Genomic DNA, 15,716 nt, shown 5'->3' with positions numbered 1-15,716 from the left:
CCCCCTCCCCCAACTCCAATGCTGATTCTTATGATCACGATTAGATTATTTAAACATTACAGTGAAAGGTAGCACCTCTGGTGGCTGCGTGGGTGATGTGAACGCGTTACATAATGTACACAAATAAATAAACACACTGGTTAATTCCGACGCAATTTTACGTGATGCATACACTGTGACCTCGTGAATTAATGAACGCGTTGTTCTATCCATAATAAAAATTATGCTGATGCTGCTGCTGCTGGTGGTGATTGATGGTAATGAAGATGGCAATGACGTTAACGATGCCGTAGACTGGGCCCGAGTGGACCCTCCCATGAATTTGAAATACCTTCACCAAGTTACTGGGTCTACTCACTGTGCTGTATCACACCCTATATCGGTTAGACAAGGCATTCTAATATTTTCGCCAAACTCTTAACAAGATGCTGCAATCACAATGGGTGAGTCTGTTTCAAACACGTGCCTGTCAAAGCACAGGGCAGTTAAAAAAAATTGGGTGTAGATTTCGTACACTTTAAAGACGTGGAAATCATTCGTATAATCATAGTAATGTGGATTTTCTTTTTTTACTTTGGTATAGAATGACAAGCAATAAGGACTGTCATTTGTCTACCTTTCTTAATAAGGGAGAAGCGCTCCTACACAACCGACTTTTTCAATTTCTGTCCAATCGCTGAACCGATTAAAAAAATTTGACGCGTAAAAAGAAAACGATGGATAACTGCTTTCGAGTTGGTACCCTAACGTGTGTGTTATTGGGACGATTTGGAAACGTTGGCTGTGCGGTTGCCAAATTTGCGGAACTACCGCACAACAAAGTGTCTTTATATCCCGCTCTGTACCGTTTACCGTGACTTTGGAGAACATTAACAAGTAAAAAATAGCATTTGCAGACATTAACGCACAGCTTGGGAAAACTTTCAAAGCAAACGGTGATAAATAGCCTCTAATGATTTGCCTCTCGGATTTGATGAAATATCACCAATTGTGGGTGGTAAATCGATTCAAGAATATTTAGGGTTTTTTTCTCCCATCCGTAGTTTATGATGTAGCAGCATCAGGTGGCAGGCGGGGCTGAACACGAGCCCATTCCACACACGAGGTGCGCACATCGAAAATAATGATTCCTTATGCGCACAAATCAGACGCATGCTTAGCGAGAATAAGAATGGATTTTTTTTTGCAAATGGGCGAATCCACGGCAATGTTACACCCCCAATAAAAGAGTTTTCTCGCAGACCAGTCGGCCGGACGACCAACGAGCAATCATCTCATAGATTGCACACGACGGCACTCCGATCCTTCGTACACATAGCATCAAAACCATAAACTGACAACATTAATGCGTACATATAGCACTGCTGTTTGCAATGACACATATACATGTTGTCCATAAAGGCATCGTGGTTTTTAAAAGAATTATAATTAGACAACTGTTTGAGTTTTCTCAATATACAAAGAGAAAGATCCCTACCATATAGCCTTTAACAGACTGTTGGGGCAAGTGCTGTTAACGAGCACCTGTGAAGGCCGGCACGGCACGTGACAGGGCTGGGTGGCCAGCACCATACCCGGCCGCCTTTGTCTCCCTAATGGCGATGTTTACACATTGCACCAGGTACTAATTCGAGGCTGAGTCGACCTAGGGGAGGCCCAGAACCCGTTCAGATAATAGTCACTGATGTTGGCCGTGAACGGGATTCGAGCTCGGGTAGCCGGTTTCGTAGCGCAGTGAACTAACCACTGCGCCACCGCTCTCAATTAAACCACACATGAACACTTGGTCGCGTGAAGATTTTAGGAAATTAGTTTCTTTTAAACCCCCGCGTGCCCGCCATGGCGTTGGCAACGTACATCGCATCGAGATTTTGACACACTCCCAGGTGCTCGCCAACATCTCGGCTTGCGATTGTCTCCAATGCTTCTGTTACGCGCTGTCGGTCGATAAATCTCAGTCCTTTTTTAGCAAACACATTGCTGTCCTTCCCACACATCTCCGATGAGCACGGTCGGTGACGTACGGTGCAAAAAAAGTTCAACATACGTACATGCACCCTAACATTCAACCGGGCAGTTCGAACCGTTGTCTCACGATTATTCTGTGATATCGCACGACGACGCCTCCACGGACGCCCTCTATCAACATGGATTCCATTAGGACGGGGAGAATCGCAAACAAAACCGCGCCCGCCCCGCCAGGCTCCTCTCGCTCCGCGAGGGAATCGCTGCCATCGCCGTCACGTCCCAGCGAGCGGTGCACCGCGCACCGGCGAGAGCGGTGAATCCGTTTCCCCTGCGCCGTACCTATTGGACGGACCGGGGGACTTCCTCCCCTGGATGGGCGACGTTGGCCTCTGCGGGCCGGCGCCGGCACCGCGCCCCGACAGCTGCTGGAGCCGCAGGCTCAGCTCGCTGATGATGCTCGCCTTGGTTTGCGACGCGACGTGCGCGTCGCCCCACGATTCGCTCTCCCCGTCCACGTCCGCGTCGATGTCCGTCTCCGTCTCGTTCTCCGCCGCCGCCGCTTTCGTCTCTCCTGACGGTGGCGGAGGCAGGGCGGCCAACAACCGCTGCCGCTGCTGCTGTTGTTGTTGTTGTTGCTGCTGCTGCTGCTGTTGTTGTTGCTGTTGCTGCTGCTGCTTATGCTGTTGCTGCATGTGCTGTTGCTGCTGCTCTGTCCAGTGCCAGGCCAGTCCCGCACACAGCTGCTGCTGCTGTTGCTGAAACCTGGACATGTTGTTGTGCGAGGAGAGGGCGGCGGAGATCGTGAGCGGCGCCGGAGCCGAGGGCCGCACCAGCAGCGAGCTCTCCGAGTTGCGCTTGACGAGCAGGTCGCGGTAGAGGCCCGAGAATGGCGCCGACCGGTGCTTGGGCTTGGGCGGCACGGGCGGCAGCGGCAGCGTGAGGGGCCGGTCGGGCGCGGCAAAGTGCTGCCCGTCGGCGTACAGTGTGCACGTGTCCAGGGTCTCGCCGCCCTCGGACGACAGCGTGGAGATGCTGGAGACCGTCGAGACGGTGCTCGTAGTCTCCAGGTGGTGGTCGCTGCAGCTGCCCCGCTCCATCTCCTCCATGCCCGAGTCCGTGCTCGTGTCGAGCGCGTCGTGGGGAGGGCTGGGCCCGAACCGCGACATCCCGCCGGTGCCGCCGCCGCCGCCCACGCTGAGCATCACGTCGGTGATCGACGTGACGGTGAACGACGTCACTTCGCTGGGGCACGCGCTTCTCGCCACGCAGTTGCCCTGGGCCGTTTTCCCCCCTCCCCGGGCCTTCGCGGCGGCGGCGGCAGCTGCGATCTCGCGACCGCCCAGTTCGTCCGGGTCGTCCACGGACATCTCGTTCATGAACTCGATGGGTGGCGGCAGGGGGTCGGTGAACACGAAGTCTTCCTCCACGTCGCTGTTCTGCCTCGCGAGCGGCGCGGGGATCACGATGGTCTCCTCCGTGTACTCGAGGCTCAGCTGCGCGCACGGCATGCCGGGCGGCCGCGGGATGGAGGACGGAGGCTGTAGGATGCGCTGCGTGCCCCCTCCCGGGTCCAACACCTCGATCTCCGTCAGGGGCCCCGACAGCGTGAAGCTCTCGGAGAACCGGCGGATTTTATCGCTCACGCTGCCCCCTTCGAGTTTCTTCTTCCCTTTCTCGGCGGGCCCTTTGGAGTTGTGCACCATGAGCAGGCCGGCGGCACCCGACCTGCCTCCGCCGTCCTCCATGACGCTCATCACGACGGTTTTCCTCTCCGCCACGCGCTTCTCCGCGGGCTCAAACCTCGCGTCCGCCTCCCGGTTACCTCCAGGTGGGAGCTTGGAGAAGACCGGCGCTCCCGGCTCGTTGGACGCCTTGCACGTTTTGGCCGCGAAGCTGTCCAAGCACGACTTGAGGTCGCTGGCGAAGCTCTCGGGGAAGGCCGCGCCGCCTGCTCGCGCGACGTCCCTGCTGTGCGTGTCGATGTACAGTGGCTGCATGGAGCTGCCGGCGCTCGCGTTGTTGTTATTGTTGTTGCCGGCGGTGGCGGCGCACTCGTCCAGCTCCACCGACGTCTCGCCGCAGCCCTTGAGGGCCCTGTGCCTGGCAGCCAGGGCGAGCGCCAGCGGGGACGCGGGGTCCACGAAGGCCATCGCCCCCCCCCTCGGGGATTGGCCCGTCCCGCTGCCGGCAGTCGAGGGGCTTATCTCCGGCTCGTCCGGCGGGGGCAGGTTCTCGTCGACGGACTTGGAGTGCTGCAGCCGAAGTCGCGCGGGCACCGAGCGGTGGTTGCCCCGATCCTGGTCCCGGTTTTTGTCCACGTTCCCGTTGCTCCCGTCCACGGACAGGAAGTTGGCCGATCGGCGCCGCTCGCGAAGCTGCCGCTCCCGCACGGCATCGACGAGGGCGGCCTGCAGGGGGCTCACGGCCGAGCCCTCGGGGCTGAGCGTCTCGGAGCCGTCACCGCCGCCGCCGCCGCCGCCGCCGGCGACGCTGAAGCCTCCGACGCCGCCGCAGGTGCCGAAGTGCGACTCGAACTCGACGCTGCTGCCCTGGCTGCTCTTGCCGCTGCTGCTCGTGGAGGGCTCCTTGATGATGATGGTGGGCACGATGGCGATGGGGTTGGGCGCGAGGCACGGGGCGCCGGGCGTCGTGGGCGTCTGCGGTGGGGGCGGCGTGGGCGGCGCGGGCGGCGACGACGGCCGCTTCTCGGGGCTGCCCTCCACGTGGCACTGCTTGACGAGCGTCGCCTTGCGGCGCAGCGGCTTGGGCGAGTAGAGCAGCGCCCCGCCGCTCTGCCCCACGGTGGCGTAGGGGTTGACGGGCTTGGCGCCGCTTCGCCTGCCGCTGCCGTACTTGTTCAGCGTGGCCGAGCCGGCGGGCGGCGGCCTGGACGCGTCGCCGGCCTCGGCGCTGACCACGGAAGAGCCGGCGGGCGGCGGGCCGGGCTCGGCGGCGAAGCCCCGGTCGGGAAACTCTCCGGGGCGGTGCGGTCCGGAGCGCGCGGGCGGCGGGGGCGGAGGCGTGAAGTTGGGCGGGGGGGCCTGGTCGACGTCGAACGCGGGGCCCGGGGGGGGCGGGGGCGGCGCATCGGGGGGCGGCGGGGGGATCCCCCCGAAAGCGTCGCCGGCGTCGGGCACGGAGGCGCTGCGTGTGAACTTGAGGGGCGGCGCGAGCAGCCACTCCTCGTCTGTGCTCACTCCTGCGTGGAGGGGTGCCAGACGCACGCTCCATTAATTCGCTCGGAGAGCCACCGCGTTCCCCCCGTGACGCCGGGGAGGTGGGGGGGGAGCAGCGCCCGAAAGAGGTATCGACCGTTATTTAAGAATTTAACGCGAGACGGCGCTTTTGAACTGCGCGGTTGAACTTCTCGGCGACACATTTCCTCACGCGCGTACTGTACCCTTCATTTCGAGTAATCTTCGACAGCGCACAACAGAAGCATTTTAACCCATCGCACCTGAGAACGCCTCTCAAATCTCGACGCGATGGGTTTGTTTGGCAATGCCATGGTGAACCCGTGGAGTTTTAGAGGAATGAGACTCTTGCCATAACATAGTCGTGTTACCATGTGTGTGTGCCTTCGATTTTTTTTAACTGATCAGAGTACCGTCTGATTATAATTCTTTAATAATGGACGATACATTGACGGACAGTCTGAAAAAGTGTATTCATCCCGACACTTTCACCGTTACAACAGGCCGAGTGTTTGCAGAGGGATGCATTTGAAACGAGCACCGCAGCGTTTCACGGCACTATCCGTGAAACGCCTGTGTGTGTGTGTGGGGGGGTGGGGGGGGGTAAGTACGAACACTTCACCCTGAACGCGCCACACTTTGTCCGATTTTGAAAAGCTAAAAGCAGGGTTGAGCCTAGTTAAGCACTGGGACAGGAGACTACCCATGAATGCCGGGCGATGCAAGGCTTTGGCCACAAGGTGGTCAAGAGAGTTCGGCAACGGATCCTTGAATCTGCGCATGCAGAGCTCCGAGTGTCAATGGCCCCGTTAGGCACCGCCAAGTTTCCTCCAGTTTATTTTAAAATCCCAAAACGCCCGTTGACGGAAATGGGCAAATCATTCCATATGTAAGCAGGGCCATCCTGAAAATGAGTCTTGAGAGTCAGGCTTTCCTGGGTAAAGGCCCTTATGATTGTATTGTTACAGTAAAAGCTCATTGCAATGTTCCCAATTTGTTGTTTTCCGGTATATACAATATCCCATTACTCGACACGTATGGTCATGTTTTCAATCCACTGCTGGATGAGGGTCTCTCCACGCCGTGTTGGTCGTGGGGGTTATTTCACCATACTTCACCAAGCTGGTCAGTGCGGGTCAGTGAAGGCAGGAAGCGTAGACGCTTGAGCATAGAGGAGCAAAGAGGAGACCAAAGGCTTTTTCTGCACTGCCCCCCGACCGGCCACCACGTAGTCCCACAGCAGACTGTTTCACAACCCCCATCACTGGCGCAATTCAGGCTCACCCCTGCGAATCCCTCGAGATCTGATAAGAACAAGTGCATTCTGGGTGATTTGGTCATGGTTTGGTCATCCAACCACTAACCAGGCTCAACCCTGATGGGACCGGGCACACTACAGGTTAACTGGTCACATGTAACAACATTTTAGAGTGCCAAAAAATCCTTCTTGACACTATTATACCATGTTAACCGATTTAACATTTTCCTGCATCTAACATTCGGTGCGTTTGCTAGATCCCTAAAAAAAAAAACCCTTAATATTGACGTTTCCCTGCGTTACAACGATTGGCGGCATGTGGGGGCTGGGGTTCGCCAAACCAACCGGTCGACTTCTGCCTGGAGAGGGCCTTGCAGAGTCGTGGGGCGGCGCTCATGACGGGCTTCTCGTCCGTGGCGGCTCGGGCGCCCTGCCTCTCAATCAGCTCCTGAAATGAGACGTCCGAGCCATTACGATACCGACCCAAATTAGAAAAATCGGTTACAACGAATGTGGACGTACCACGTGTAACATAATTAAATAAATATTTCGTGAGAAAAATCTATATTTTAATTTCATGCTTGGCTTGTTCAAAAGTTCTCTTTTTTTATTTCCCTTTTTCCTCTTCTCACAATGCAGAGCCTGAAACTGTTTCTCTTGCTTCATTGTAATTGATCAATACCCGGTGACTCTAGAACTACAGAGAGTCCATCGTGCGCTGGCTGGGGCACTCGACATCTGGACCCCAGGTCACAGGCTTGTTTACTCAAACCCCAGCGGGGCAACGGCTCACCAACGATGCAGAGGGGGGATTATCGGCTATCGCAATGCCTTTTGCAATTTTCCTTGAGAATATTTTTTGTTTCTGCATCAAAACAATATTACGAACATAATCACGGTCGGCGGTATTCCATCCACGATACGATGTTAAACTGTATCTGCTGATGGAGCCACCTTAAAAGAAATCCACGCTGTTGGGGCAGCCAAAGGAAAACCATCTCCAACGTTCTTCCCCAGTTTCGGCTCAAGAATCAGAGTGGAATGTGGAAAAATGAAGAGGATGAATGAGATTGGATAGGATGGAAAGGGTGTGAGCCATGGACTTGCCCTTTGTACAGACAAATTCAGAATCATTCCATTTTTCAGGAATATTTACAGTTTTGTTCTGTTTGTGTTGGAGATATGTGTGCCAGGAGAAACCCCACGCATATGAGAAGAAAACTCTGATCTTGCACACACATCACGTGCTGTGCTCTTATGCTATGTAAACACAAAAGGCAAAGACTATTTGACGGTATTGACTTTTTAAAAGGTGGCCAAAACCACACCTGGCTGCCAATGTTAACACACAGCACCAGACATTTATTTAGGGCCGAGTTGGCCTTGGAAAGGTACAGGACAAATACAGATGCCACCTGCCACTGTTCTTATCTGTGGCTGGAAATGGAACCCAGGTCATCGATGGCATCACAGCATAACCACGCCATGCACACAATATGCCTACAATGTCATGGTGGCAGGATGTTAACTACCTCGCCTGGTATATAGGAGGACGTGGGTTTAATCCCGACCCTGACACCTGCTGTATATTTGGTGTTTGCACGTTCTCCCCGTGATCGCGTGGATTTTTCTCCGGCTCATCCGGTTTTTGCCTCCACATTCAGAACCATGCATTCAGAGTATTTGGCTGCTATGTATTTCCACACGATACACCGTTTTGTTGAGTGGTCATTTGTGGCCAGGTCGCTCGTGAAAACGAGCTACATAGCTCAGTGGGCTATGTAGTTTGCCATCATACGCAACAATGCAACTGTGAGGAGGAGGCAAATCACCACGCGTGTAATGCCTATTACAACAGAGAGCAACTTCGTAAACATGCCCAAGAGGACCCTGACTGCAGAGATGGAGCGATTAGATTATTTTACGTAGTGGAGCTAGATGCATTGTTGTATGTATATATGCTGAACTTCTTTCGCACCGTACACAGACAAATGGAGATAGCTTGGGAAGGCCTTCTTCCAGCAATGGATGAGATGATGGCCGATGATGACGTTAGTTAAATTGATGAATAGCTGTCAAGAGTCCATGCGAATGGTCTGACCTGGCCACAGGCACTGTGTTCTCTGGGTGCCAGTGTACGCGACCTGCTTTGCTGTTCCAGGAGCACGAAGAGGGTTACCGCATTGCAAGCGTGCGTCACGTCAAACGTTGCGCGCGTGCGTGCGTGCGTGCGGGGGATGTGGGTCACTCACGCAGATCTCGCCGGGCGTGAGCCGCCGGCTCGTGGGCCTCTGCCGGACCGTGGCCGCACGCGAGTCCGCCGCTGCGTTGTCGTAGGCCGCGGCGTGGGGAGCGACGGTGGCGGCGGCGGCCAGGAGCGCGTCCAGCTTCTCTGCACGGGGAGGCAAAAACGAGCGCCGGAATCGCAAACCCTCTCGCGCCGCGGCCGCTGCGCGGACCAGAGATCGCTCTCACACTTGGGAGTGATCGCAGGAGTCGTTTCGCGTTATTGGCTCCTTCCGTGGGCTGTGATCTTCCACGGAGGGTCGCGCGAGTGTTCTGCGTGGGTTCTTCGTCTCGTTGGGGACGAGGCACCGACATCGCAATTGGAATCCAGCGCTGTCCTTCAAAACGTTGGGTTAATTCGGGGACGGGTGGGTGCCGACAACAAAACTACGTTGTTTCCACGAAGGCAATAATATTATTCCGAGTTATTTTTACGTTATGGACGCAAGAAAAAAAAACACACACTGCTGAAACGGCCAAACGAATCACAACAAACCAATTCAGAAGGGCAACTCAGCCCTACATTGGTTGCTGTACAGGACAGAACTAAACTGGGACTGCAATGACTCGCGATGTTTCTGGGCAACATGGAGATGCAGTAAACAACACGGCAGCGTCGCTTTTTACGCTGTTCAATTTTCAGCTTGGTGAGTGTGAGAATCATGTTAATGGCCACAAATAAAATATATACCCTGTAAATATATATCTATCCGGAACATAATATATCCGCCCTAGCACTCTTCGAGGCACTTGGTACAATTGGCAAACAAATTAACATATATATACACACACACATTCACATAACATTTAATTAAAACGAAACATTTTGAATCTGCATTGGCATGCAGCAGGAGGAAAGGGATTCATTTTGGGAGACTTTGGGTTACATCTTTTTTTTTTACCAAACCCCATAGTTTGGAGGAAAGCGTTAAGAGTGCAGTGGTCAGCACACCGCTATTAACCCAGCAACCAGTTCGAATCTTGTCCATGGAAAACATCGGTGGTGTGTTATCTCCAGACGAGTTCCGAGCTCAAACCATGCACCAACCTACACTGACCAATGTGGTGGCACCAGGCTGAATAATCTTTCTTCTTGAGTTGTCGTGCCTTAGCTGACAACATGTGCAGGTGGATTCATTGGACACCGAGAATGCGTTGGGCAATGGCTTCTCACGTAGGGACCCATAGACTCACAGAAAGACCCATATATCACAAGAGACCCATAGACTGGCACAGACAGCCACAGACTTGCATAGTGACCCACCGAGAAGCTGGAATGCACTGACAGTGGCTTCATCATCGTCGTCATAATGTGCGCTTTCTCCACCAGATGAAGCTTCCCGAAGGGAACTGCTTTGGTGGCAGCTCGGCACGTGCGTGCCATCGTCTCCACCGCACACTGCCCGCGCATTACAATTCTCAACGAGTCCACCTGCACACGTCATCAGCTGAGACTGAAAAACTTGAAGCGGATTTTGTTGCTTCCTCAACCTGGAGCTACGAACTGCCACTGGTGGTGAAGTATGGTCAAACTACCCCCATGTCTGACGTAGCATGGGGAGGCCTTCATGCAAGAGTTGCTTGACGAAGGGAATTATATTGTAATTGTTATTGTTTTAAATCCGATTGCTTAAATTACAGATGCAAGCATACCCCCTGTTCCCTTGCAATCCCCTGCCCCCCCTGAGATGCCACATTGTAGAATCTAACCGCGCAGGAGAAACCGATCCAGATTCAATGCACGATACAAGTTACATGCAAAATGTTTTTTTCAAAAGCTGTCTGTGCGTTTTTTTCTCCTTCTTCCACTTCTGTCTTTTTAGTTATAGAGGCTGGGATAAGAGCTAACATATATATATTTATCTTAGTCTTAGTTCACAGAAAATTAATTGGATACAGAATGCACGGACGCGGCATAATGAGAAAAGTGTCTTTTGAAGCGCAACATGAAAGGCACATTTAAATAGGCAACGTCAATACAATGCACGTCGGGTCACTGGCAGCTGCTTAACGGTTTAAGCGTTAAAATACACGCGCTTAATTATTGAGGACTGAAGGGCACATTTATGCGTGGTCACCTGACGACGTGAGAGGTTGCAACGGGGAGGCGCCTTCCATCAAAGCTTCCATCAATTACGCATCACACACGCGGGGCAGCAGGACGCAGCGGGACGCACCGGGCCCCACTCGACCCGCGCCTCCCTTAATTACAAGCCCGTCAGTCAAGCGCGCGCTCTCTCGTGGGGAGGTCGCTCCCTTCTCTGATGCTGCGCCCGCTGCGTTTGGGTCTTTTCTTCATCTGGCCCCGTTGTCCCTGCTGAGACCCTTTCCATCCGTTTGAGGTGCAGATGATTCTCTTCTGGCCTACGACTCTCTGCCTCCCAGCGAAGTGCCTTCATTTGCTCTCCTATGATGATAATAATAAAGTTTACTCTTCGGTTCTTTCCGTAAAGTCACGGAGGTAGAACATATAAGTAATAATAAATCACGACGTTTCGATCGCAACGCAAGCAATCGTCATCGGGCAGAAAGACACAGCAGCAGAACTGCTGAACAAGAAAGAGCTGTTGCAACTAGAGGTTATGTACAGGTGTGAGGTGGGTGTCACCCAAGGGCAGGTAGGCGGGGTCCGAGATGGAGTCTCGTCGCCGCACGCACGCACAGCAGCTGCGTCAAAGATGATTGGCATGCTGATGCAAATGGGCAATGAGCCCCGTAGTCGCACACCAGCACCGTCGTCAAGCACGGACAGCAGGCACCTCATCAGCATGCCAATCCTCCTTTGGCGCAGCTTCTGTGCGTGCGCACGGCGACGGGACTCCTTTCCATCTCGGACCCTGCCTCCTTGCCTTTGGGTGACACCCACCTCACACCTGTAGAACACATTCCTGCGGAGGGAGCTGGTAGGAACGTTGGGTTGCTCGGTCAATGGCCAGGGTCAACGGCGGCGTGGTGTATTCCGCAAATATGCCCGACTGTGAGGGCGGGCACAAGCCGGCGTGAGTAGGTTAAACGTTGAGTTTTATAAGGGGACCACGGGGTGACCAGCCCCTCCCCACCCAGCCCCACCCCTCCCACCCCCCACCCAGCCCCACCCTCCCCACCCAGCCCCTCCCCACCCTCCCCACCCAGCCCCTCCCCACCCTCCCCACTCAGCCCCTCCCCTCTCCACTCAGCCCCACCCCTCCCATTTTTGGATGCACGACGGACGGACAGACGGACACAATAATCCCCTGTGGGCTGGTGTAACCAGGAGGTTCCTACCAGTATAACTTCTGGTTGCAACAGCCTTTTCTTGTTCAGCAGTTCAGCTGCTGTGTCTTTCTGCCTGATGACGACTGCTTGCGTTGCGATCGAAACGTCGTGATTTATTATTTATTTTTTCTACCTACGTGACTTCATCGAAAGAACCAAAGAGTATGGATTCCTGCAGTCACGAAAACTTCAAATCAAGGAATAATAATGTTGCCTTCATTTCCTTCCTTGGTCTGTAGAATTCTCCCAATCATTCCCTGCACGAATACAAAATTTTAAAAATAAACCTCGTCTTAACTCTTTAGATAAGTATGTTTACCCATACTCTTAGTTTTCAGTAAAGTCACTTACGGTAAAGTCACCTACGTGACTTTACCGAAAAACACTAAAAGTATGAATCCTTGCAGTCACGAAAGCTGCAAATCTAGAATTATGTTTACCCATATTCAGACGTGGCTAAATCTCGAGGGGACACACACTTTTTTTTTACCCTCAAACCTAAGACTCTTTTCTAACAGCCCTTTCTCAATACACTGCTGGATGAAGGCATCTCCCACGCTGTGACGCGCATGGGGATCGTTTGACCATGCTGGACAACGTGGATTGGCGATGAATATTGGGGGACGCAACAAATCCCTAGTTTATGTCTCAGTCTTCTCGACGGATCCAAGACTGGCTTAAATGTCACCTCCCCCCACTGATGTTAGCCATGTCTGGGAATCGAACTCAAGTCGCCGGGTTTATAGTAGTGCGATGACTGCTACGCGCCACCGCTCCCCCGTGTTATAACATATAGCCACCCATGCACCATGCACTACTGGCACAGAACTGTCGACAGACGGACCTGTTCAACAAATGGACACACTTAGGATCTGATCCACGTGTTGGAAAACGAGAAATTTTGTCCAGAGGTTTTGAAAAGAAAAATTTGCCAAGATGTTTCCAATGCACCTTCATTGCCAAAAAAAATGGGTCCGATCGCCGGGGGTGATGGGTTTCCAACAAGGCGTGAATCTGGCCCCTGCGCGTACGGTACACGTGACCCGAGAGGGAGTCGCGACGCTTCGTAGGCTGCTGGCTCGGCTGCATGGAAGAGACGAAGGCAGTTCGGTGGACTCATTGGGACTTTTCGCGTGGAGCAAAATAGCGGTCGCAAAGAATGCACCCGTGCATTCAACCAGTCACACACGAGCAACAACAGCCCACCATTTCTCCGCCCATGATGGCTCCACCGTCATCCACAATAGCGTCAAAGTGGCCGCAATGTGTTAAGCGACCCGGACATTTCACCGTTCCCTACCCCAAGTTTCGGTACGCGTCAGGCAGGTGCCACTGCTGTACCACATTCGTGGTGTAGAGAAGAGCAGATGTTGGTTTGGTTGAATGTGTGGACCCACAGAATTGTTTGGCAGGTCCCGCACCTCCGATTAGCACGGGTGGCTACGTACGGGTGCGAATGCAGTTCGAGACGTACAATGCACATACGTACTAAATGACTGGAGGCGTCGCATCATCGCAGAACTTGCGCCAGGCTAGGTGTACTTTGAGGCCACCGTGAAGCGTCGAAAGTTTACTGGCAGGGTCACGGGACAGACTGAGGTGTTTGGGGTTAACTGAACGAGATGACTGGCGGATGCGCCTCCCATACTGGGTCACCGTGCCGTTTCACACGCACACACGCGCGACACCTAAAACAAACGATGTTTAAAAATCGAGGCCAGTGAAACGTGTGATGGAAGTCAAGGTTTTAAACCATTAAATGTGTGCGGTCTCATTCACAGAATGGAAAGTCTACTTTTTAATAAAATATCGTGATTAAAATTACATATTATATTACTTAAACTTTTGTACGGCTTACAGCTTAGCTCAATCCATTTCTACAGGCCTTAATGATTTAATTAAATTCCACTGAATATGCGATGAGGCCCTCTGAGGAGCCGGTTGTGAAATTTGTTATTTTCTCTGGACATTGAGGCCTAGTTTTCTAAAAATAAGACCCGGATAGGATAGGAGGCAGGCTGCAGTTTGCGGGAAGATTCTCTGCGGACATTTTTAACGGCTTCTGTGTCACAGCGGTTCTTCGCAGCCAGCGTTTCGTGCACCCGGCAAGACCCCACACTGCCAACACTGCCCACCCTCCCTCCTTCCCGCCCAAAAAATTCCGCATTCCTGCCGTACATCGCTCCCTCAACATCACTTCCCCAGCATCGAACGCCGCAATTGCTCCCCCCCCCCAACATCAACGCCCCCCTCCCCCCCCCAGGATCGCTCTCCTATCATGGCTACTCCCATATTGCTGCCCCCCACTTCCCACCCCACAACACTCTCCCAGCATCGATCCCCCACCATCGCTCCCCAAATACCATGCCCCCAACACCACCATCACCACCGTTTCCCCCCCCCCCCATCGCTCTCCCAACACACCACCATCACCACCGTCCCCCCCCCGCCTCACTCCCCCAACACCACCATCACCACCGTCCCCCCCCCATCGCTCTCCCAACACCACCATCACCACCGTCCGTCCCCCCATCGCTCCCAACATCACCATCACCACCGTCCCCCCCCATCGCTCCCCCAACACCACCATCACCACCGTCCCCCCCCCCCATCGCTCCCCCAACATCACCATCACCACCGTCCCGTCCCCCCCCCATCGCTCCCCCAACACCACCATCACCACCGTCCCCCCCCCCCATCGCTCCCCCAACATCACCATCACCACCGTCCCCCCCCCCCCCATCGCTCCCCCAACACCACCATCACCACCATCCCCCCCCCCCATCGCTCCCCCAACACCACCATCACCACCGTCCAACCCCCCCCCCCATCGCTCTCCCAACACGACCATCACCACCGTCCCCCCCCCCCCCATCGCTCCCTCAACACCACCATCACCACCGTTCCCCCCCCCCCATCGCTCTCCCAATACCACCATCACCACCGTTCCCCCCCCATCGCTCTCCCAACATCACCATCACCACCGTTTCCCCCCCCCCATCGCTCCCCCAATACCACCATCACCACCGTTCCCCCCCCCCCCATCGCTCTCCCAACACCACCATCACCACCGTTCCCCCCCCCCCCATCACTCTCCCAACATCACCATCACCACCGTTCCCCCCCCCTATCGCTCTCCCAACACCACCATCACCACCGTTCCCCCCCCATCGCTCTCCCAACATCACCATCACCACCGTTTCCCCCCCCCCCATCGCTCCCCCAATACCACCATCACCACCGTTCCCCCCCCCCCATCGCTCTCCCAACACCACCATCACCACCGTTCCCCCCCCCCCCATCGCTCTCCCAACATCACCATCACCACCGTTCCCCCCACCCCCCATCGCTCTCCCAACACCACCATCACCACCGTCCCCCCCCCCCATCGCTCTCCCAACATCACCATCATCACTGTTCCCCCCCCCATCGCTCTCCCAACATCACCATCACCACCGTTCCCCCCCCATCGCTCCCCCAACACCACCATCACCACCGTCCCCCCCACCCCCCCCCCCCCCCCCGTGTCGCTCTTAACCCACATCTCCACATCTCGCCACCGGTGCGAGTTCTCGCCCCCCCGCCCCCGCCCCCCCGCCCCCTATTCATTCTTCTGGGGATATTTTTCATTGAGAGCTAATGAAGTCATGAAAAAAATTAAGCGCCTTTAATTAGATTGCTTTTTTTGCGCCGTTAAAGGCTAAATTAAACCCACGCTGTCTTTGTAAACAATAAGTTTCGGTGCTTTAAAAGCA

The 15,716-nt window shown here is 54.5% G+C and overlaps 1 protein-coding gene across 7 annotated transcripts in view; it reads right to left on the bottom strand.

The window, feature by feature from the left end:
* Window positions 1–15,716, bottom strand: part of LOC144933883 (SH3 and multiple ankyrin repeat domains protein 2-like) — a 140,999-nt gene that overhangs the window by 10,892 nt on the left and 114,391 nt on the right. For 5 of the 7 annotated variants that reach the window (XM_078859158.1, XM_078859160.1, XM_078859159.1 and 2 more), the window contains 3 exons: window positions 8,673–8,812; window positions 6,766–6,868; window positions 2,308–5,167 (listed from right to left, as the gene is read on the bottom strand). In XM_078859158.1, the coding sequence (XP_078715284.1) occupies window positions 2,308–5,167; window positions 6,766–6,868; window positions 8,673–8,812 (3,103 nt within the window). The remainder of the gene's footprint in view (window positions 1–2,307; window positions 5,168–6,765; window positions 6,869–8,672; window positions 8,813–15,716) is intronic. The other 2 variants (XM_078859161.1, XM_078859162.1) reach the window with 1 other exon arrangement.

This window comes from Lampetra fluviatilis, chromosome 8 (genome assembly GCF_964198595.1).
Source record: "Lampetra fluviatilis chromosome 8, kcLamFluv1.1, whole genome shotgun sequence".
NCBI lineage: Eukaryota > Metazoa > Chordata > Hyperoartia > Petromyzontiformes > Petromyzontidae > Lampetra > Lampetra fluviatilis.
This window is presented reverse-complemented; position numbering and strand designations above follow the sequence as displayed.